The following is a 25,542-nucleotide window of genomic DNA, read 5'->3' on the forward strand; positions in this document are numbered from 1 at the left end:
AAAAAGAGCAAAATCATTGGAATTGTTGGAGTGGCACCTTTTTATCAGCTGAGCTTCACAGTTATTTTTGCAGCAGCGATTCCTTTATTATAAGGGGACAGAACGTGAAAAGGCAAATAATATTCATTCAGTTCAGTCAGTCAAACCAGTACTTCCACACAACCTTTTATGCAAACTGCTAAGGGCACTTTACTATCAAATAGAATAAAAGCCAAAAATGTTTAAATGCCAAGTCAAACAAATGCATCTTGCCAAAGACTCAAAATGATATGAATAAGGACTAAGGAGTTCAGCATATTTGGAACATAATGCTTTAAATAAGTCTTAGTCTCCAAATATACCTGTCAATATGGAGAAGAGATAATAAATTATCATAGCAGGACTGAGAAGCGCATGCCAGAATGTGAGGATTACAAAGGCTCTGGACTGTCCCCGCACAGAGTAAATCCATCTGTTATGCGTATTTGTTTTTTCTAGGTGTAGGGGCATCTGCAGTGGTTAGGTTCAGTGGTGCAGACGCTAGTTGACTGCTGGTTTCTTACAGTTTCTTCTTCTTTTCTTCTAAAGTCTGAAGAAAAATCTTTGAAATCCTCAGAATTAAAGATACAATGGAAGTATAAACCCAAACACGTTTTTCAGAATACTTGGCCAGGTTCAATTCTTGGTCAAAGATGCTCAAGAGAAGCAGAGAGATACACCTTGCTGGTTTGGTTTTACCAGTTTCATGTGGCTGAAGCTCCGAGGGAAGATGGAGTTAAGCAGGTCAGCCTGAGTCATTCAGCTGATTTTAGAAAATACTGCTCTAACACCACAGTATGGAACAACTGCATGCTCGAGAGACATGGATTTTCAGTTGTCATTGAAGCCAACAGTTTTCTAAATGCTTACGAGAAATGATAGACTAAAACCACTTACTAAAAATGAAGCCAATGAATGCGTCTTGCTACAAAGGCCAATTCAGGTTAGGGTAAGATTTTTCTTACTGTATTCTGAAATCCACATTACGGACAAAGGTGAGGACTACCTAACAAGGCCATAGCACACAGACGGAGCTACTGCTGTGGCAGAAAGCTTGACGCATTTCTGAAGCAGGATACTTTAAAATACCTCCTGTTCAGGAAGGGGCAAAGCTTTGTGTTCTTAGACTGAAGGAAATCTCCCACACGCTTACTTTTTTTTTTTTTTTAATAAAGGATAATAGAGGTTCTGTAAATGCAAACTTTCTTTTGCACAGAAGCAACCTAAAATGGATGCAACATATGTGGTTTGAATTTCCAAACTAAACGGTTCAGAGATCCTCCTCGAAAGAAATATAGCGTCTCAAGGGCAGTGTATATTTTGATTGCGTTGTCTTCTGAAAGTTGCAGTTAAGCTAAGGTATATGATAAACCGAGAGAGAAAAGTTTAATGATGGACCCACAGAAGTCAATAAAAGTTTTCCTAGAAGCGGATTCAGTGCGTATACCATTCCGGAATTGAACAAATGGGTCCTAAAACCTCACGTTGGCTGCTTAAAAGATCAAGCAAATAAAGGAATAAAGTCACATAAGCTGTTTCTGTGTGTAAAAAAGCCGTGGGTTACAGGATTAATTTTTTATAGTATATCTCTATACCCTGAATAACCAAGTAAGTCTTAACTTGTGGAATCTTAATAGCCATCTCATTGCTCAAGTCTAAAGGAAACCCAGAGGAAACTTAATAATATTAAAAGTTATTTTAAAGGGAGTTCACATTGGTTTGAAGGATATTTTGCTTCGCACACAATATCGACCATTGTAAATTCAGAGAACCTCGATTTAAATTCAGAAAACCTCCACACATCTTTACAGCCCTCAGTATATAAATCTAATAGTATTCTTAAAATGTCCACCAGTAAGGTATTAATCTTTTACAGATAAAATTAAAATTCTGAAAGTCATTGGAACAAAAAATAAAGAAAAATAGTAAAAATATTCCCTCTAGAAATGAGGGGAAACTTGGAACTTTGTGGTAAGAGGCTAGTTTGTCCATGTTGCAATGAATAGAGAATAGTCTGTACAGTTTTTCGTATCTGACTTGCAGGAGAAGATTGGAACATATAGAAATTAATGTTACTGAATTATTTAATAGTAACTCAAACACATGAATAGAAGAATTAAAGAAACACAAGACTAAAAAGCCATTTTAAATGAAATCAGAAGCTTCAACAAATATAGTTTTCCCTTGCAGTCAAAAAAGTAATTATCAAAATTGTTCAGAATATGTTGCCAATTACTCTGCTCCATAACTGCTAACTTTCTCAGTTCTTCTCCTGCCTTTGCGGGGCTCTCTGTCACTGGAAACATCTTAAACCAATTTAAAGTGCTACACCTGAATAAACATGTTGTAAAAGTGTTTATGTATTGAAGTGGGTCAGTTCAAGGTATGGTATTTGGCTGGAACTTCTAATTTCTCTTTTTACTGCAAAAGGGCTGCCAGAAGGAGGAAGTCTGAGCTGAATTAATACATTTGTTACAGTGGAAGTAGAATGGAAACTACTTTAACCACAAATCAAACTGCCTCTTTCATTTACGCCAGTGATAGAGTTTTTCTAAGAAATATAGACTCTGGCGTGCAGCCACTGTAAGTTTGTGTTTGAAAAGGAAACCTATATGCTTATTTCTATAAGGTTTACTCCTATGCTTATTTGCAAGTTCTTTTTCAGGATGATTGAGTTAACGGTATTATACGGTTTGTGAGGCAGATGCTCCTCCGCCGCCCGCGTAGCAAACTTTTCCAGTCGGTTTAGAAGAATCCCCAGGCGCCCCGATGCGGTGCCTGTGCCCGTACCTTCCCGTCTAAAGGACCTCTGTGTCCCCCACCCAGCACAGCTGCACAGCTTCACATGACACTGTCTCATTTTCTGACGGTTGAAGGGCTCTGCATAATACACGTACGCACAAAAGTGTTTATGCTGCCAAAATAAATTCTGTTAAGAGCAAGGGTTTATTTGCTAAAATGTCACTGATGCAGTTTCAGTGACTTGTTTTGCTTTCTTTTCTTTTACTGAGGTTTAGATCCTATAATATAGTGAGGTTACCACACAGTCCTGACTGAACAAATATTTTAAAGAAATATGCACGTCCCCTGGGAACGGAACCAGAGTCAATAATGTACATATTTCAAACTCTGTTCTCTTGAACGACTGACTGCCTTCCTACCTTTACTAGTGAATGAACATCAGTTTGAGTAACACCACACAATATTTATTTTTAAAGCAGAAGTATATTCATTATCTACACTTTGCTACCGATTTGCTTTGGGGATATAAGGTTCACACTCAAGTGATGCAAAAATTAGATGACTGCTTTACATTATCCTTTTGATAGCCTACAGACTATAATGGGGCTCATGTATTTTTCAGCTCTATAGATGTGAACACAAGACTAAATTAAAATACCTGTGTAATGAATAAAATATATAGCCCACAGAGACTGCAATCTTATGCAGCGACAAACTACTTGTAGAGTTGTTGAAACTTTTGTAAATTGTTGAATTTTTTGTCTTTTACGTTCTGTTCAACAAAATGCAGTTAGGATTCTTAATCATGTGAATTCAGGATGGCCAAATCCTTGACATGATTCAGTCCGCAGTTGAACTCCCGCAGTGGCTTCTGGAGGGGCAGAAGTTCACCTTTTAACTTACAATTTCCATTACTTTATAGGTCGAAGTATCAATGTTAAATCTGCTGGCCTGATTGGAAGACATGGGCCTCAGTCAAAGCAACCATTCATGGTTGCATTCTTCAAGGCAAGTGAAGTGCTTTTCCGTTCTGTCCGAGCAGCCAACAATAAAAGGAAAAATCAGAACCGCAACAAATCCAGTAGTCATCAGGAGTCTTCTAGGATGCCAAGTGTTGGGGGTAAGACAAAGCTATGATTTTCTAGTGTGTTTAGGGGAGTTATGGGCACCTGCTCAAACACAGTGGAGTCACAGCAGCTCAACAAGATGTTGCTCACTGTCTGAACCATCAGAAACCGTGTTCCCGCTCCATTTCTACCTGCCCCCTCCCCAGCTTTGCTTAACCTCTTTTGTGATGTTGGCCCTGAGAATGATCTACCTTCTCTGAGTGAGGTCACTTACATGTATCATGGGATCCTGGATGGTGAAATGACCAAGTAGTTTGGGAAAGGTTGTATCTGAGCTTGAATCTAGTCCTGCGTAGTAGGCAACTGGATGAGATCTTTGCTACAGATGACAAAAAGGTAGATACAGTAGAGAGAAGGGTTGTCTAGGAAGCCTCAGCAAAAAACAGTGTTTGGACTCTTGTTTAACTGCCTTTCAGCTGAAGCAGCCAAGATGTAACACAAAAAGCTGAATACTGGAAATGAAGAATATTAACCAATCTGTAAAAGTGTAAACTGTTTCTGAGTTCAAACCACTGACACATACAGATGTAAATACACAGTGTATCCCTGAATTCAGTGACTTTGATCCCTTATTTACAGGAAAGGTACTGACAATAATGCATGTGAAAATGTTGTTAATCCCATTAGAGCCTGGAATAAGTTTTGCTCCAGTTCTCTCATTAAATGCTCCTTTTAGCTGGAGGCACAAAGTCACATTCTGAATATTCTCACTTTTGAACAAACATTTCTACTTTTCAGGGACAGGGTGTTAAAATGTATCTTTCTAAAAGCATGGCAGATCTAGAACCAGCATATCAAAACCTCGATATAGATGCTACTCTTAAGCCCGATGGATACCTACAAGTAAGCAAATTAGTATTTAGTGGAAAGAACTCAGCCCTGGAGTGGAACTCATCTATTTGAGGAGAACCATTATGAGCATTATGCATTACTTATATCCATCTCAGAACCTCAAAAGTGGCAAGTTAGAGACCTCTCTAATGTAATGCATAAGCCTTTCCTTGATCTCCTGCACAAGGATGAATTTTGTCTTAACAACCACAAACTGCTATTGAGTTGCTAAAGAAATCATAGAAATTATTTGAATAACTTTCTAAACCTAGTTGAAGTTTACCTGGTGATCTACTGGAACAAAATCCCACTTTAAGGTTAAAAATGAGTCTCAAAGCGTATCCTGAAAAAAAAGTTTTTCATTCACAGCAATGATTATTACCACTTCAGTAGTGGGCTCAATTTTATTTTCATATGATGTAATAGGTAGAAAAAAATACTGTCCTATTTCTCTGGTTTCTGCTGAGGACCTGAGGACCTGGAGCATAGTTATTTCTGAGGTTCATGCACATGTTCCCCCTGCGGACCCTAGCTTTTTAAAAGCCCCTGACATTTGTTAAGGCACCAGGGATCTCTATTTACAACTGGGTTTTGTTTGAGGGTTTTTTTGAGTATTGTCAAATTTTCTGATATTCTGTATAGCTATAGCATAAATGGCTCATCTGCACAATTAGCTTCTAACACCTTATTTGTCAATATTGCAGGGGAGCAGGTATATAGAAAATTGTAGCTTCTTACTAGTAAAAAAAAAAAAAGAAATAACATGCTCCACAGGAGAAAGGCATTTTTTACATTCATTCACTTCAGTAGTGAATAAATTTTTTTCTGCTCTAACTGTTCCTTCTCTTTTACTGCTAACGCATGATGCACTTCCTGATTTTTATAAAGGGCCTTTGGACTTAACACAACATGAGGATCCGGCTTTTTGTTTGTTGCTTTTTTGTTTGTTTTTTTTTTTAAAATACATTCAAACATGATCTGTGCAACTGCATTAGCTCCAAAAACATAATCTCTCATGTCAAGGGTAAATAACGTTCTCTCTGCACAAAAAATATTGAAAAAAGATTTTTCATATTTCCTGGAAAATGTCTACTAATTTTGAGAATTACACTATTTTGGGGGAGGGAAAAATCATCGAAGTACACATTACACACAAGATACCTAAATATAAGCGTAATACTTTCAGATTGAATCCCATCCTTCTAGTCCGTGAGGAAATGAGAATTGAAGAGATTTGTTAAGCCTCCTTGATTATAGCAGGAAAGCTGAACACAAGCTCCCTGCTGGTTTAACCTGGGAAAATCTCAACACATACCAGTAAGTTGCAGTGGCATGAGGATTGCCTCAGGAAGAACTGTCTGTATGTCTCAAAATACCGGTCAATGTCATCTGTGCATCCACTTGTGCTCCAGAGCTGTTGCAAAACAAAAATCAGAACATGTTGAGTGAAATAAGCATTATGAAACAAATTTTCTCCTAGCCTCTTTAGGCCACCAGTCTGCATAAGGGTAGAGGTGCATCATTATATATGTTGATCCATGCCAGATCTGTGTCAAAAAAGGTTGCAGTTCAAGAAAACCATACCATTAAAACACAATGAGGTTAGGAGGCAACTGCATATGCAGTTGGATCAAAGGCAGGGACAGCATCCTCTGACTGGAGATGGAGGCAGCAAGATATGGTCAGGTTGGAATAAGTGGCAAAGCTAAAGGCAGATAAGTAACCACAGCCTCACACAGCAACGTCCCCTGCAGCAAAACAGCTTGGAGCAGTAGCTCCTGCACCATGGCAAATCGGTGTCCATGCTCTTGCCTTGCAGTTTGCCTCAACCGTCCCCGTATCACAAAAAATTTCTTTTATCTGGGTGGTATTAATGATCAGTGATGGGACTTTTCATGCTATAAGTGATTCAAAACACTTTTTCTTTTAATAACTCTTGCAACACCACTCATTAAAATCTGCAGAGGAGCACACGGATGGCTACAAAGGCAATGTACCAATTCTATCCAGATGCTCCAGTGTGCAAAATGGATGTGAAGGACAGAACACATTCTTATTCCCAGATCTTCACATCTTCACAAAATACAGGCAGAGTTCTTCCATGGGGAGAGCCTGTTATCAGGGAAAAGCTATGCCCTTCTCCTCCTCTTCAGCAGCCTCAGGAACCGTACAAGTGCAGTGCATATGCTGCAACCCTGCAGGCTTGTGGGAGAAGGCCGATTCGCCTAGTTCTCTACAGCTCTTAGTAATGAGCTGCTCTTTAAAAGTATAATCATAGAATCATACAATAGTTTAGGTTGGAAGGGAACTTAAAGATCATCTAGTTCCATGGGCAGGGACACCTCTGACTAGACCGGGTTGCTTAAAGCCCCATCCAGCCTGGCCTTGAACACTCCCAGGGATGGGGCCTCAACAACTTCAGTGGGCAACCTGTTCCAGTGCCTCACCACCCTCCTAGTGAAATATTTCTTCCTAATATCTAATCTAAATCTACCCTCTTCCAGTTTGAAGCCATTACCCCTTGTCCTATCACTACATGCCCTTGTAAAAAGCCCTCTCCACAGCTTTCTTGTAGGTGCCCTTCAGATACTGGAAAGCTGCTATGAGGTCTCCCCACAGTCTTCTCTTCATATTTAAATGAAAGAAAAACCCAAAGAATTCTGCCCATCTTCCTCATGACAGCCTGTCAATAGACTCCCTGATGCAAGACACTGTTGATGTAAATGACACAGTGATGGGCAAACGTAATTGTGTGATGTAGATCCTTGCTTCTACACTTATTTCATAATCTTATATCTACAGCATCTAAGTCAGACATTGGCAATGAAAAATGCTCATCTACAGGGCCAGAGGCTACGTAGCTGGAGCCAGACAGGTATGCTGTCATTTATAGGTCATAGGCTTTGGTTATACTTCTCTCTGCGCAGCAATCCTGACTTTACTACAGTCATGCCTTCTTTTTCCTGTTGCTTTTTTCTTCTTACTTTTCTGTTTCTTTTTCCCCCTTTTACCCTTTTTTCTTTTTGTTTTTCTCTTTCTCCTTCCCTTTGCCTTTACCTTTTGTCATCTTCCTTTTGCCTCTTTCCTTTTGTCTTTTGCCTTCTTTCTTTTGCCACCTTCTTTTCTAAGTTCTTGGACCTCAGTGATTAGCTTTACTGCATTCTCAGCACATCAAAAAGGAAAGACCCACTGGGCAACTCAGTTCTTCCCTTCCAATGGACAACACATTTTGTGAATTATTCATGAAGATACGCATAAACACAACATGAAGAAAATAAAATCTATATGTGTTGTTATAACAGCTGGGCAAATGTTGACAGATTTGGGGTCAGCATCCCTGTGTTGCTAAGAACTTCAAGAGAAGATGACATCAATGCAGATATCAAGATAGATCTAATTAAACTTAGCATTCAGACTCCACCTGCCTGCTCTGCACAGAGGATTGAACTGTTTATTTCTTACCCAGTTGTATTTTTGTCAAACTGTAGATAAAAGGAAAAAGAAATCAAAACAAGACAACTCGTTCCCAAATTACATCATGTAACTCTTCCTTAAAACAAAGGCTTAATTTTTTTTTTAACATCATCTTAAAAGAATTACAGTGTAATTGTGCACAAGAGGATATCCGCATTTAAAAACCAAAGCTACATAATTTTTATTCATAATGCAGTGAGATCAAAACAAAAAAACAATACTTAACTCTGAATTTCCTGTATTTTATTGGTTGGTGTCACACTAATTAATTAAAACCACAGTACTTCGTGATAGTATATATAGGCACGTCTATATGTCTTTATTTCCCTTGAAAAAAAAAATCCTCATCAGATTTCTTACAAATATATTTTCTTGCCCTCCTTCCACAGCTCTTTCTGCTACATAGGGGTTTGGACCCCAACTGCAGTCCCTGAATCGCTGAGGAACAATGTTTTCTTAGTCACAATAGCCTACAGTTTTGAGTCTTGACAGAAAAAGCCTATGGGCCTTGAAGCTACAGTATGTGAAATCGGATCCTTGGCACTAGATCTTATTATAAATGTCACATCTGATACTTACATGAAATGTTATATTACACACACCATTTGTCTTATATGAAAGATAGAATTCAAGGAAGGGATACAGACTTGCCCGTGTCTCACTGTCTTCATAGGTGTATGGGCTAGATGGTTTGCAGATAGATGTCTGCATATGAAATGCAGACAATCTTATCAGGTGTCCTGGTGTGACCGCTCATCCACCACTGCTTAACCTATATTCAAATAATTCAGAGTATCGAGACAATGAAGACATCTATGTGATGACTTACATATTTCTTATTCAGCCTTCCTCCTTTAATTGTAGGGACTTCTGCTACATTCTGGTGCTAAAACTGTACATATTCTTAAACAGGAAAATGTCATGAGTGAGAGAAAACTGGCAAAAGCAATCTTCAGCTTTCATTTGTTTGCCTGCTTGGGTGTGATCTCAAACCAGATTGTGACTTTCCTGACTTTCTCATCTGCATTTCTTTCCCACATTTTTCAGGCGCAGTTTTTTTGCAAAGTGACTTGCATCGTATATGACTGAATTTTAAATTCCCACTAATCGCTGAAACAGAAAAGCTCAATATTTACCTGCTATAAGCACTGATATTAGTCAAAATCAATATACAGATCCTTGTAAAGAGTGATCAGTGAAACACAGTTCAATTTATTTTAGTTAAAGTTCCTTTACTCTCTACTACCTTTGCCTTACATCTAATGTGTGTGCAGAACATACTAGATTATTACAGACAACTCAGCACAAAGGATGACTAACAGTTCTTGGTTATATTAAAGGCATATAGATTTTCAAAAACTCGTCGTGTCCCAGGGTATCCTTCCTTGCTTCCAGTGGCTACTTCAGAAAGACACAGGACCCCTATAGGATGTGGGTATACATTTTGACCCTACATGCCCTGGGGCAACTGAGAGTATCTGAGATGGCAGCAGATAACTTACTACCTGTGGAGAATCTTTAATGACTGTCATTGAGAATCAGCCCATGAAGGATTAGGAAAATACCATACGAAAGAAGGTAGTAGTCATCTTTAAAAAGGAATGAGGATTTGGGGTAATACAGCTTAGAAAGCCTGACTTAACATCCCTGGTGGAACTAGAACATGTTATTTAGTACTGCAAATGGATATATCTTGACTCATGCCCAGCTTTTGATACAGTTTCAGGAGACATATTGGGGCTTATGTATATTCAACATAAGGTTTGTACACTGCCTGTTAAAAGAAAAAGAAAAAGCATATTGAAGGAGCATGTTACCAATAAGAGTAAAATTTGGGTGGGTATTTTGAATGACATCTCATTGAGCCTCTTCTGGATCTGATTCAGTCCAACATTTTATTGGTAAATTGTATGATTGATCACTCCTCCCAGACCTGGTATCTTCTGTGAACTTGCAGAGAGCACACTCTGTTCTATTGTCCAGGTCACTAACAAAGACATTAATCAGTACTGGCACCTGTACTAATCCTTTAGGGACATCCCTAGTAACCAGCTGCCAGTTGGACTTTGTACCACTGATCACAACCCAGCAGCGCAGCCAAGTTTCCACCCATTATATTCTTTACCTATCCAAACTGTATCTGACCAATTTGGCCCTAAGAATGCTATGGAAGACTGTATCAAAAATATTCCCAAAAGTAAAGCGAACAACACCCAGTGCTCTTCAAAAGCCCACAAAGCTAGTCAGCTCATCACAGAAAACAATCAGGTCAGTTAGGCACAGTTTGGACTAGTAAATCCATGCTGGCTGTTCCCAAACACCTTGTTCTTCATGTACTTGGACACGGCTTCCAGGAGAATTTGCGCCACAGACTTCCCAGAAACTGAGGTTAACCTGATTTCCCTTCTTGAAGATGGGTGTGACATTTTTCCATTTTTGAATCATCAGAAATATCCTCCAGTCACTATGAACACTCAAAAATGTCAGGGAGTGACTTTGCAATGATGTTGGTCAGCTCATTCCCCACCCTGAAATTCATCCCTTCTGCTCACACGGACTCGTGCATCTTCTATTTGCTTAAGTGGTTCCTAACTCTAAATTCTTTTACTATGGATAGAGCTTCAGTCACTAGGCTCGGGAACTTGGGAGTCCTGAGCATAAACCTTGCCAGTAAAAAACAAGACAAAAAAGTCATTGCGTACCTTAACCTTTTCTGAGTCCTTGTCACTAAGTCCTCTGCCCTACTGAACAAGGAAACTGTATTTTTCTTAGCTTTCCTTTTTGCTATGAATGTACCTATAGAAGTCCTTCTCGTTGACCTTCACATCCCTCACAAGTTTAAACTCCAGCTAAGCTTTGGCTTTTCTAATGTCCATCCCTGCATGTTCAGGCAATGTGTTTATATTATTTCCACGTAGCTCACCCTGATTCCACATTACTTTTACTTCCTATTTGAATTTGAGCTCAGTCAAGAGTTTCCTATTCAGCCACAGTGGCTTTGTGCCATACTTGCTTGACCTGCACATGAGAGCGGACGTACCTTGTGCGTCTCTCAGAGGTTGCCCTAGGAGATCAGCCAGCTCCCCTGGTTTCCTTGGCCCTCCAGGGATCATGTGAAGATCTCCGAATAAGCTGAAATCTGTTCTCCTGGAGTCCAGGGTTGCAATGCTGTTGCTGATCTTGGTCATCCCTCAGAACCTTCTAACTCCACTGTATTATGGTTGCTGCAGCCCCATCATGCTGCAGTTCTCATCAACAGCCTTACCCCCAACCTGTTCTTTATTCATTGATTTGCATAAACGGAACATAATCCTAAGGTGACTAGGCAGGAGTATATAAAAAAGGGATCTGAAGCTGGTAGTTTGACAGTTTGGTTTTGCTGCAAAACTCCTGTTCTGGAATATACTGCTAGAAAACAATTTGGAAAGCGTAGAAAATAATTGTTTTACTTTGTCACTGTATTCAGTTTTGGCCACCACATCTTCAGAAAGACACAGAGAAACTGAAGATAACCCAGAGAAGCAATGATAGCACAGATCGGGACAGATGACAAGAAGCAGTTGGCAAATTTGCAGAAAAACTCCGTTAGGCCAGCTATTTGGAAGAATTTTCTCAAGGACAGTGAAGCACTACAATGGGTTATCTTACAGACTGTAGAACTCCTTTCCCTATATTTCATGTGAAAAAGGCCTCTGTCTTAGTTTTCCAGAAATTTTTCAACAGACACCCTCCCGTCCCAGCCTCAAGTCTTTTATTGGTAAAAACCTGTTCCTAAAAAATTCTATTCCTGAAAATGAAGACTTTGTTTCATTTTCAGTGTCTTCCTTGTTTGTTTGTTTGTTTGTTTTTTTTCTTTTGCTGTTGTGAATTTCAGCCAGCTTTTTTTTTTTTTTTTTCTCTCCTGCCAGAATGGTTATTTTGGTGCTAAAGATCCACTTTAAGCATTCTTGAAATGGAACCAGAGACAGCCTGTCCTCCCTGCTCCATCGCATGCCTCACTGATGGCATCACTTGAATAGCACTGTAAACCAGCTCTGGGGTGCTAATGCGGTGAAGGCATGACCCTATTCCCTTCCTTTCCTGTTACTCAGGGGCAGTAAGGAACAAGTACTAGATTTTCTCCAGGATTAAGATTGTCCCGGAGAAGCTTGTATGGAAGGTTCTTTGTGTCCTTCTATCCTGACACATCTCTAAGAGCGCACAAACATTCAGACCTTTAAAAAGCATCTGTTAGTCTACTTGTTTACATTAGTATTACCAACTAAAGATCATCAAGTGGTGAATATTTCCAAAAAATATGGTAAAAAATGAAGGAGTACAAAATGCGCTAATGATTAAATAACAGACTTTTGGAAATTCTGCTGTTTTGGGACAATTTTTATCATTGTTAAATTATCTTTTGAATCGGGCTACTTTCTTTACCTAGCGACTAAACCTGCGCCAACATACAGATGAATTCCCCGTATCTTGGATCAAGCTCTTGCTTGTCCTCCTTTGATTACCTGTGTGCATATTATCAGAGTTGTTACCTATCTAGCCAGCACACAGACATCTTGTAAACCTGTTTCCCCTAATGCTGAATGCATCGTTTTGTCTGTGTACACAAACTGTATCAGGCTGACACTGCTGATCTGCACTTCCAAGTTTACACTGCCTTTTCGATCAGCCCTAGGAATATAAATGTTCCTTTCCTTTGTACCATTTGGTCAGGAGATCAAAAATAGCTAAATCTTGTTTGTTCTAGCAATGTTTCTAAACAATTTATTATTATTCTTTTCTTCCTGTAGATTATAACACAAGCGAGCAAAAACAAGCATGTAAGAAACATGAACTTTACGTGAGCTTCCGAGACCTAGGATGGCAGGTATGATTATAAATGCTGTTTCCTATCAATTAAAAACAGGACAATCTATTTTACAGTCCCCTATTTTTTACAGTCTATAATGGTAATGGTCATTGGTATTTCACTGATGAGAGACAAATTCTTTCGATGCATTTTGTAATGAATCCCTATCACTATCGCTTTACTTTTTTTTGGCTGCTGTTCTCTCAATGATTTTGAAAACAGTAATGGCTATCAGATCTGGATTCATTCACATAAAGATAAATCTGAACTGTTATTCAAGATCTGCACTAAATTAAACCAGAATCCCCACAGTGAGCAATGGAACTTTTGAAATTTGCACGTGAATTCTCCCTGGTTTGATGCAGGTCTACTGCAGGTCAGAGAGATTTCATTGGGGTAGGGTCCATAGGGAACTAGAGCTTGGATCACTGATCAGTGATCTCTATAACATCATTGGTTAGTTTCTATAATTTCTAGGGAAAATTCATCCTGCCATACCGTAGCAGAAGAAAAAAGGTACTTGTAGTAAAAAGCCATAAAGACAGGCAGGGCTTTTTTCCAGAAAGCAAGGAGCTCTCTATAAAGAAAAAGGCAGCCATCAGCAACCTATAACCTATAACCTATAATACATATTGCATATGTAGGTACGAACGCAGAGATGGCTGTCTGTGCATTCCATATTTCTCTGAATTGTTTTAAAACAATTCTCCATGAGCGGAACAAGTCAACGAGGAGAAAGAGTGTGTTATCTCTTCAGTGACAGCTCATCCTTTACACATCTAGCTCAGATTCTCATATGGCCTCATTACTCTGCCTGACTTTTTGTAGCATGTTTATCCTCACAGCAGCCTGAAGAAGTAGGCAGGGACTGTTTTCCCAAGTCTGCAGAGCATAATCACCCTGTCCACAGCCACAGAGCAGGCTTGTGGTATTGACTTGAACTCAGGCTGCTGAACAAGTGAGCCGTTGTCTATCTGTAGATCACAGATTTTTCCAGGTATCACCAGTTTTTTCATTTTTTGAAACAGTAAATTCTGATACGCTCCAAGATGTGCAAGGCTCTCAGATCAGTCATTCAAGGTGGCCACACAGAAAAGAAAATCTTTTTTTTTTTCACAAAAAAATACTTGAAGAATTCAAAGTTTTAGTTGGAAAGCCAAAGCTACACTGTACAATATTAGATCAGTGAAACTCAGGGTGAAACAAGATAAAAAGAAACAAAACCCAAGAAGCAGGTACTTGATCCTCTCTGCCCTTCCCACAGCACCTCCGTTACCTTTGCCTGGCAAAGGAGGAATTCAGCAAACTAAACACACAGCTTTCATTAACATTTTAAAATATTTTCCCTCTTGTGGTCTTTTCCCCATGCTGTGTTGCTAGAAATACTCAAAACGTATGATTCAGTGACATTCTGGTGGGTAATCTCCAACTACGCTCAGTCTCGTGCAATAATACAATTAATGGTATTGAGTATGCTGAAGCAAGAGGATGCATTTTAATTACTTTTATTGCACCAAGAAGTGCTCAAGATTTTCAGTCTGGGAAGAAAAGTATTCTGTCAAACATTTTTGGACTTTTAATTCCCCTTACAGCCTCATTAGTTTGTATTCAGTGCAGATTTCTAAGTTTAATTTAATTTTCATCTGAGTTTTGCATAAACAAAGCAAATACTTCCCTTTTTTTTTGGCAAAAATTATGAAGTTCATTTTGTCCTTGGGTAAGTCTTAGTTAGTTTGATATGATTTTAAATTCTCTGAGTTAGAGGGAAAAAAAAAAATTGAGTGCATTTATTTGTTCTTGGTTTAGGATTGGATTATTGCACCAGAGGGCTATGCTGCATTCTACTGCGATGGAGAGTGTTCTTTCCCCCTCAATGCCCACATGAACGCAACAAACCACGCCATTGTTCAGACTCTGGTATGCCTCTGCCTGTGTTGTAGTTGCCTATTTTGCAGTTGTAAGTGTCTTGGGACCGGGACTGTCTCTTCCTCTCTTTGCTACTCTTGGATTTTGATTATTTCCGTGCACATGATAACCCATTTCAAAGATGTGCTTTGATGATTACGCTGGAGAGAGGATGAACTACCCAGAGTGGCCTGTGTGGTAGGTTTCGCTTCCATTTCAAATGCAATAACACGTGAGAAGACTGTGTCATATTACTGGAGAATTGTGTAGACAAGAACCAAAGGGACCCCTGGGTCCCACTTCCAAGAGCTTTCTTGCAGCTTATTGAAGCTCCATGTTAGTGTCTACATGCTATACCTTCCAGAAACGTTGACACTTGGCCACTCTGTGGACCTGTGTTGTCAACTGTTGGCAGAGATACTTAAACTGTAATTTAATGTGAAGCTTTGCAAGCAGATGTATTTGCATCTAAGAAATTGTGTTCAGTCATGCCTGGCTAACAAATGCAACTTATAAATAAGTGTCTTTGGATCTGTTGCTCTGCCTGGTACATGTAAAAGGAGATTTGCAGCCAGCTTTCTGCTTCTGCTAGTTCTTATGCTAGTCCTGTGCATCAACTGGAGCAACCAAAAAGATTATCTTAATTGAAGCAGCTGGCTAGCCCTCGTCTACCCCAGCAGCATTCAGCTACGGTTCAGAAAACACAGCACCTACAGAAATCAAGACTCTAGATTATGCCCAAATCAGGACTCTAGATTATGCCCAAATGTAATGCTGGGAGTCCAATGCCTGGTCACCTGCGCCAGCTGAAGAACTCACTCTGAAGAACTCAGCATCAGTATTAGCAGAATGATTAAGAAGCAGAGGAATGAGAGATAATACATGAGGAGGGAGTGGGAGTACAAAATCAGAACAGGAAAGGGCTGCTGTCCCTAATTAGTTTCTGGAAAGGTCAAGGCACTCGACTGCAATTAGAGAAACAAGGGTTTAAGGCTCTCTCTGATTTAAACTAGTGACAGGAAAGTATCCTGACCACCAGACTACGCTGATGAGTCTGTCCATGGATGGTGATCTTTTTCTTTGATTTTGACATAAAAAATCATCTCCTTCAGAAATGAGTGCAGCTATTACCCTCCTAGGAAAAAAAAAAACAACCCAAAACAAAAACCCCAAACAAACAAAAAAAACCCCACAAAACAATCTCCCCACCCCCCAAAAAAAGGGAAAAAAACCCAAACAGACAAAGAAAGCTTGGTTTCTTTCTGAAAGAAAACAAAATCTGCTCCTGAAAACTGCCAAGTATTTCTACATGAGAGTGACATTTTTAAAACCTCAGCATGTGCTGAGACCTTTTCCTTTCCATTCAACTTTTCATTTATGCACCTTCTACAAGTCCAGCCACCAATGCAACGTTATTCCTCTACACCAGAATTCAAGTCAGCAAGATTCACAAAAAGAAGGGAAAAAGTCAGAGGCTGGAAATAAACAGAAGAATTGAGGTAAGGGGTTCAGGTGAAGGGGAACAGCAAATGCTAGCTGGCGAGGAATAAATTAATGCGCCTAGGAGACGATGAAGAACAGCGCATATGCAGCCCTCAGCTGAAAAGAAATAGGTCAGCAAAGGAACAGTTTAGCATTATGCAAACTCTGTCCAGAAAAGTTGCCAGTATCAGTGAGATCCCCAGGTTACAGTTCCCTGTGCAATTATGGACTGTTAAATAAGAAGTGGCCCTGTGCTACTTTCTCTTCTGTGTCTATCCTTTCCAAAAATGGTTAATTTCCCATTGTTTAGAAATTTGTGTAGTTTTGTCCTATTTTTTAAATTGGATGCTTAAATTTGCCCTCCTTTTTATGGCCTTTTTGGAATTGTGTGTCTCCCTCTGCATGTACTGTACATGCATTCAGTTGTGCAGCCAAAAAATCATGAGGCTAATTAAATTTTAACTGCACATAAATTAGATGAGATAACAGTAGTTGAATGCTTTCTGGTTTAAATTATACAAAATTCAGATTTACACAAGGTGTGCACATGGGGATGGCTTGGGAAACAATTATTCATACACCCCACCCTAATCCAAATGTAATCATCTCCCAGCCATACTGATTACACCATTCTAAAAAAGCCCACTCTTTGGGTTGGAAGTGATTGTTCCTTGGTACCCCTCCAAACTTTACTGACTCATTTTTTTCTTTTGTAACAAGAATAGGAGAAATGCTGGGCCAGTACCTCTCTCTCTCTTAGGCAGACAGACGATACAGACGCATATAAATACAAGGCAGACTGCATTTAATGAATTTTATAAGCTTTCTTCTCCTCTCTCGCTTCCCACCACCCTCCAAACAGGCGTTGGAGTAGAACTGACCTCATGGGCATGCAAGTCAGTGGATTAGCAGGTAGACTAGCCCTGACTTCCAGGCTCACCCGTGAAAAGGCTGTGAGCATCGCTGTCTCATGCAGGGCCACAGAGCTCCCAGCTGGGGTGGCAGGGGCTGGTAGGACCAGGAGTTATGGCAGGGCAAACATCTGCCTAGACGAGGCACAATCATTCTTTTCTCCAGCGCTTTGCTATTCATTTGTTAAACTGTTTTTAAATGTGTGTCTAAACCCTTACTAAACTGCTACTTCAGGATTTATTATTGCTCATTTCAAAAGACCTTCTCATGGTAACAGTTATGTAAAAATCGTTTCCTGATAGACTGTTCTCTGTTGTCTGGCAAAGGCTCTGGGCTTATATCACTGCAAGACAGATGGCTCTAACAGATTTACAAAGACTTAACATACAAATGAAACCTATTACTGCTGAAGTCTTCATCCATGCCTTAATAATCTCTTGCCCTCTCTATTACAACTCCCTCTTTTCTGGCCTCCCCAGTTTCCAAGTCTTCAGCATATGTAGAATATTACATCCAACCTTCTTTCAAGTACAAAGAACTTGTATTCCCCCCATTTTCAGATATTTCCACTAGATCTCGTTGGTTCTGGGATGCTGTTCAAACCTCTTTTCCTTCTCTTTAACCTTTCATTGATATATTTCAGCCTAGTGTACATAATGCCTTCTCTGCCTCAGCCCTTTCTCCGAACCTTCTGTCCATCTGGCACCCAGCTTATGAATTGATTTTGACTTCAGTGGAAGTAGAATTGGACCCACGGATACCTACATAAGACCTTAAAATACACTCATGCTGTCTGAGAACCTACATCTTGCTGTTTCGTGCGCTGAAAACAGTTTCAGTGTGAGCCTTTGCCTGCACAGCCTTTGCTGCCAGCAGCAGACTTTCCTCCACGCTGAGACCCTGCCTCAGGAAAGCATTTTAGCACACGCTGGGGTCCTGGTGAGACCCAGGACTTGAGCCTGTGTTTCATGTTAAGCACCGTCCCCAGCAGAGATGGTACTGACAGTGTGTTTAAGTGTTTTCCTGAGCAGACGCCTAACTCCAACTCTTTTCTAAATTTCATCTGAAAACCAACTTTCTGTCTTGGCCGCTCCTCCTCGTTTATCTCTCCATCTGCTATTCTTGTATAACTCTGCCCGCGCGATTGAAATCAGAGCAACGTTCTGGAGGTAAGCTGTGCTTTAAAGTTGCTAACCGAGGGAAATCTGCGACCACAGCACTCTCTGAATTGCAAAGACGTATTTTGCACTGACGTTGTCCTTGTACCTCTCTGTTTGATATATGAGCTATGTATTTATCTGTCTTTCAGGTTCACTTGATGTTCCCTGATCATGTACCAAAGCCATGCTGTGCACCAACAAAACTGAATGCGATCTCCGTGCTCTACTTTGATGACAGTTCCAATGTTATTTTAAAAAAATACAGGAATATGGTGGTGCGTTCATGTGGCTGCCACTAGAATAAAAAAAATAATCTAAAGCAGAGGGTTTTATTCAGGATTGTAATAAAGTCAAGATATGAGCCTTGCTGATGAAAAGGCAGTCCTAAATTTATTCCATTTCATGTCATCTCTCATTTAAATGTACAGTATAATGTATATAGTAGCTTTTATTTATTTAAAAGTATATAGTTTCTTTTGTATGAGCAAAACTTCAGAACCATTTATTTTATGGGTCACCTCACTATGCAGTAGAACTTCACAAACTAATTTTTCAATTGACCATACTGGAATCTATTTCATTCCATTTCAATATTTTAAAGTAAAGCCTTTGTATAGATACTTTTTTTAAAGCTAGAAACTTCAGAACTTCTGTAACTGCTTCATATTGTTAAAGGAACTAAAATACATTTGGTCATGTTGTGCCAATGAAAACTGTGGTGGGGTATTTATTTAGAAAAAGGCACAGAAAAAAAAAAAACCTAAACAAAACTGCTTGGCAAAACATATTTTTTCTTTTAGAAGTTCTGCTCCATTAGAAAAGGCAAAATGTTGAACAGTGCTTAAGTAAATAAATAGTAGATAGAAAATAGAAGTGAAAAGATTGCACATAATTGTTAGAACTATTTTCTTTAACAAGATGAGTGTAACTGGAGGAGTATGTTGCTTCTTGGCTTGTGGGCTGCAGAGTTTGCAAAAGGCTCAAAGCTTCAGGAATTCTGTGGAGACAGACTCTTGCCTGTATCTATGACTTTCCAAGTTAACACTAAAAATTGAACTACAACATTCTTACCTCAAATCACATCAGTCTATTATCTATTACACTGCTCCAGCAAGTATTTTTGTAATGACAGCACAAGGTAAAAATCAAGAAAAAAACCCACACAAGCCTTCCCATTATATATACGAGTTACTGTATATGCAAAATATGCAGAAGAGAGGGTACAGAAGGGCTTTGCCTTATTTAGCTCCCACATTTGGATGTGTTTTCTGAGTGTGCGAGGAAGGCACGTGGGATGCAGAAGGTGTCACCTGTTTAATTGAAAATCTTGTCCCTGAAAGTGGCTGTTTTCAGGCAAAGAAGAAATCACCTCTCATAATGAGCCATTGGGTAATTTGCAGCCTACTTTTGGTGCCATCTGCTTTTCTATCAGATGGAGATTGGTTTAAATCAGACTTAAGATGGGATATCTTTCCGTTTTTTAGCATTCACTATCGTAATTATGAAAATTCTTAAAACTGTAAAAATAATTTTTAATCTCCCTATATTTTTGACCTCAGATGAAATTCTGTGGTTGTGAATTGCACAACTAATTACAGAGTATCATTCCCACCACCACTACCCATATGCTTACTTTGAATTAACCCCACCTAATATCTCTGGACACCCTTTGGTTTAGTGTTATGGAAATGGGAAAATAGAAACTCTGTTTTCTCTTTATTACATGGCTAATTATAATATATGCTTTTATCATGAATTTCCTTGATTAAAAATGCTTCATTTAAACAGTTCTCAGAAAGTTGTTAGAAAAACGAATAGGACATATCAGTTTCTCCTTAGACAGTCTGTTCATGTAAGCTCTTACTTCTCTGGTTATTTAAAGCATATTTCAGAAAACTCAGAATATTACAGACTGATAAAATCAGCACGTGCGTGTGACTGTGTATCCATGTGAATGTGCAAATGTCTTTTTTGCAGAAACTAATTTATTTTATCTTGCTATTGGAGTAATACATGAATCCTTTTTATGCATACACTCAGTAGTTCTGAAAATTAAGAGTTCTAATTTCAGTCTTGGGAGCTCTTTCCCCTTAATACAACGGTTCCAGTTTACACTTCCCTCTCTATTTTATAGTGACATTACCTACATATCAACGTTTAGTTGCAGTTCATGCACAAGGTTGTATAGCAAAATATAATGTCTCCAACTGAATTACCATTTTGGAACAGTTAAATTCTTGAGTTGTCTTCAAAAAAATTTCCTGGTTTCTGTATAAATTGGGTAGGTAGATATGTTTTTTTAAAACTCCATTTATTCTAAATGGAATTTGATGGAAACTAAATTTTGGGTACATTAAGTAATATATTTTTAAATAATGGTGTACCATTTTGAGAATAAGAAACTGAAGATTATTGTTATATTATTCTTTAAAACATGCTGTTGGAATATATTTCTATATTTTGAGACATAATAAACCTGTAATAATATTTTGTTCTGCTGTGATTTTACTTCTGAGGCACATGACAGAATGACACTGACTTCATACATGCATTTAAAGGTAAAAGCAAGAGATCATCAATAATTATGGATGGATTTTGTTGCAGCTCATTTTTTAGTACAGACATTTTGCAAAATTACTTTTATTTTGTTACTTCTTAAACTGCAGCTGGTGAACCATCTATACTATTAATAAAAATCATGCCTTCAAATCATACGTCCAAATGCTAATATTCTACTCAAAATATACTAGAAAGGAGAAATAGTTTTTAAAATTCTCCATAAACCCCTAACAGGCCATTCATCTGTTTGAAAGGAAATACAGTGGCACGCTTTCTGCATGCTCTGGATAAGTGTATATATGTGTGTTTTTATGTAGCCTTGTTCAGGTAAGCCCTTCTCCAGTAGTACCTAATACAGGATTTTTTGCTCTTTTGCTTTGTCCTATCATCCCTGTTATTTTACTTATATTTATACATAGTAGATACACTAATATAATATAATATAATATAATATAATATAATATAATATAATATAATATAATATAACATAATGATATTAAATTATATTAAATATATACCCATATCTATGGCTGTATCTATTTCTATAGTTAGGAAGACCGTTCCATTATCATTTAGGACACGAGCTTTGTTCTTTTTAAAGTTGTTTAGTGTTTCTGCATCCTTAACGACCGGAAAGAGTCTAAAGGACTGAAAACCAGAAAAACAGAAGCAGCTCTGTACAGAATTAATGCTACTTTATGGGTCAGAGCTTCTCAGTCTTTCACTTATTCATAATGTTAATACCATTGCTACACATTCTGGGCCAAAATCAAATGTTCACAGGATATTACTAGTGACCACTTCTATGGCTTAGGAGTACTCAGCTGGTGGAAGTCAGAGTTGAGAGGTGAATATTATTGCAGCGGTGACTTCCTTTCCCTTTAGAAGTGCGTTATTCTCCAAGTGTGATTTTGATGTCCCAGACAAGGTGAGCTCTGACTGACTGGAGCGTGGAGCAGTTATAAGTTCTCTGATGCGCTAAGCTGCAAACCCGCATGCCAGTCTTCCTTCAGTTAGACCACTTGATGCGTATCTCTTCTTTACCTGGATGCCCATTTCCACAAAGTATTTATAGGGTCTAATTTTTCCTATTTTGGCCAAAGGTTTCAAATTCATTAATTAGGGAGCAGGGGTGGGAGATGCTTGCTGATAGTCAAAACCATACCTGTTTGAATTGCATTAGCCCTTTTTTTGATACAAAACCAAGGTCAAAATTAAATTCGTATAAAGCTGTCTGGTAGATGACAACATAGCAATACAAAACTCAGTACAAAACCCAGCTAGAGAGATCTCGGACAGACATTGGCATGGATGCCTTCAAACAAAAAGGATCACTGTTCCTTGTCCTGTTGTGTATCTGTCTGAAGGGCTGTTTGTCCTGACTGACATGTCCTTTACAACCCCATGACTCTGGCAACTGTAGACAATGACAATCCGTGACACCCTTAAAACTACATTGTTGATAAAGTTTTACTGGGATGTTTAATTGGGATGTGAAGCTTTCAGAAACCTTTTGTTATCATGATGGGATGTCAGACACTTCATTTTGGAATATAGTTTTCTCTACCCTTTACTTGGAAAAGGCTGGCTTGCTGACTATGTATTTCTGGGTTTTTTTGTCAGCTCCTCTTCTGAAACATTTTCGTTGTAAATTGACTTTGACTCAAAGATGGTTAAAAAAATGGTTTAAGCTTGTACTCATAGGATTCTGAATTGTTTCAGCAATAACCAAAGGATTCTAATAACCAGGGCTTCAAAATGATGTTCTTTGCAATGTCTACCGACTTTTCTGCTCACACATTCAGCTGCGCATAGGGAGAATCTGACATGTGGTGCCTGAATGACGAACAAGCCACATGTGAATAATACAGCATTATCTTTTACTATCTCATCTGCAGTCACAGAACTTGCAAACTGTGATTTACAATGTGTTACTGAATTCTTACTCACATGGCTTGAGCAAGAGCTTGATTAAAAACAAAAGAAAACTAAACTAAAAATCCAACAAAAAACAGTGAGAGGAGGTTTTCTTGCCATCTTAATTCAAATAAATCAGCACCAAACGTGGTACATGAGGGATCAGGAATCTCATGTGAATTAAATGGGCCTTTTGTATTCTGTTTTCCATATTTACAACACATGACACAGACACTTCTCCTGACTGCCATATTTCCAGCTAAATACTTTCTGTTCTGTTCCTGCACTTTTTTGCTTCCAGATGGGCACCATCAATTATTACTATTAATATGAATGAAGATATTTTCATTGCTTTAGCAGATGTTAATGCTTTACAAAAGAAGTATGTGTTATTAGTACGGCTACTTTACAGGTACAGAAAAGTGGAGAGACTTGCCTAAGAGAAGAGGAGATGAGAGGCAGTATAGAGGAGACAACCAGACCTCCAGTGTCCCAGTGCTCTAACCCCTATGCCACATCTTGCTGGAGTGATGCAGATGTTTGACACTCCTGTCCCTGAAACTCATAACTTCAATGGATGATAAGCTTAGGTGCTACCTGGACCTATACTTTCCATTTACCAAGTACTTTTCTAGTTTCATGATTGCTTGTGGAAATCTGGGCAGTGAGTAATAAAATTGAGGCACGCGCAGGGTGCAGACCGCACCTTTCCTTTGTGGGGGTGGTTGTATTTTAATGCTACTTCTATGGAACCAAGCAAGATCTCCTTGAAGCAGATCTTGGAGCACCTTTTCATCAGACTCATAAATCTGCACCAGTAGAGTTGAAGGCAGTGACGCATCCCTCCCTTTTCTTCTTTACATTTTCCTCCCACTCAGTGGGGAGTTCAGCAATGCGTTAAGACTGAGACTGTGTTAATATCTGTGTAGCGGGGGATCTCAGGGCAGATGTTGGCTGGAGATATAAGAGCAGCATATTTTCTAGGGAACAGCTCTCAGACAATAACATTAAAGCAGGGATGTGGGAGCAGGATCTCCACTGTATAACTTGTCCTGGTCTCTTCCGAGTCTCCAACTGACTTGTGAGCAGAAACGTTTGTAAAAATGAGAATGCTCTGTAATTAAATTGTGAGGAGAAAACTTGGAGGGGGGCTCTTTCTGGCATCTCTGCCCCTCACAAGTCCTTCCACAAAGGAGAAATCCAGGCTCAAACCTGGAGCTACTCAACTGCACAGAGATCAAAAGTTGGACAAGACGTGGTGGAGAAACATGGCACGTACATCAAACTCCCTAAACTGATCTAATTGGAAAACAAAGCTTTTCGTGCCTGATTATTCTCTTGGTTGCTGAGCTGTCTCGTATTAACTTTGCCACAAGAAAGTGTGTTCCCTTTTATTTGGCCCAATTATGCATCCACCACTGGGATTCCTTTTCAAAATTAGTGTTTCTCCCTTAACCTCTGAAACGGCTCTTTTCAGCCTTCTCTGCATGTTATCTGTTTTATTATTCAAGACTAACAGCTCCCACAGGGAATGCTCTTTCCTAGACTGTGCTGGAGGGATGGAACAAAGACAAGACCTGCCAAGTCAGTTACTTGTTTAATTGGGTTGTGAATCTTTGAGAAACCTTTTTGCTCACTTTTTCTTTCTTTTTCACACGCATTTGGGATTTTTCTTGGTTTGCTACCATGGTATGAATTTTTGTGGATAAAGATATGTAGATAAGTGCATAGAGTTCTACAAAACCTTCCTGTAAAAAGTATTTGTGCATTTAGCAAAAAACAAAACATCATAATTGGCTTCCTCTTTGAAAATGGAATTGATATAGCTAGTAAAAAACTTGGACTCCCATTAAGGAAACAATTTTTAGCAAACTACTGAGCCTGCTTACATTTCATGTTTTAAAATCTATTCCTTTAGTCAAAATTAAGGAGTTGCTAATTAGCAGGACCTACATTGCTGACCTCAGGACACATAGCCAAGGATCAGGTTTTTAGTCTCAGATATATCAGTGTAAATACAAAATCTACCAAAATTAACAGTGCCCTTGAAATACTCATAAATATATTTCTGATTCTTTCTGTTTATCCATATTGGACAGTGAGGTAATGAGAACGTTATTCATGCTAGAATACAATTAACTGCTTAATTCTCAATTTTCTTATTCTTATAACCAAGCCCTTTATGCTTTTACTCTTTCCTCTCACCCATCTACAACAAAAAATGGCCGAAGGTCCTGACTTAAAATTCTGGGGAAAGAGTTTCACACTTCAGAACTGAACTGATTGTGGGAATTCCCAAACTTCGACTAGAAGGTTTAAAAGAAGATCATGAAAACGTTTTTTTAAAAGTTTTTAAAATGATCATTGCTGATCAGCAGAGCCCACACCAGTGCCACCAGGGCACTGGAAGTGGTCACCAGGGCAGGGGAGCCTGGGCAGCGTTGGTACCTCGCAGAAGCCCCATCTGCCTGGCAGGGGCTGCGGCCGCGGGGTGCCGACGAACCCTGAGGAGGAGCCAGCAGCCCTGGGGACTGCGAGTTCCCACATGTGTGGAAAGGAGCCTGGAAGC

General features: G+C 39.1%; 1 protein-coding gene across 2 annotated transcripts in view; it reads left to right on the plus strand.

The window, feature by feature from the left end:
• BMP5 (bone morphogenetic protein 5) overlaps positions 1-20,967 on the plus strand; it is a 58,422-nt gene extending 37,455 nt beyond the window's left edge. For both annotated transcript variants that reach the window (XM_054197243.1, XM_054197244.1), the window contains 4 exons: positions 3,683-3,880; positions 12,980-13,056; positions 14,845-14,955; positions 18,647-20,967. In XM_054197243.1, the coding sequence (XP_054053218.1) occupies positions 3,683-3,880; positions 12,980-13,056; positions 14,845-14,955; positions 18,647-18,796 (536 nt within the window). In that variant the 3' untranslated portion in view covers positions 18,797-20,967. The remainder of the gene's footprint in view (positions 1-3,682; positions 3,881-12,979; positions 13,057-14,844; positions 14,956-18,646) is intronic.
• Positions 20,968-25,542: the final 4,575 nt, after the last annotated feature.

Source organism: Rissa tridactyla, chromosome 3, assembly GCF_028500815.1.
Source record: "Rissa tridactyla isolate bRisTri1 chromosome 3, bRisTri1.patW.cur.20221130, whole genome shotgun sequence".
Lineage (NCBI taxonomy): Eukaryota > Metazoa > Chordata > Aves > Charadriiformes > Laridae > Rissa > Rissa tridactyla.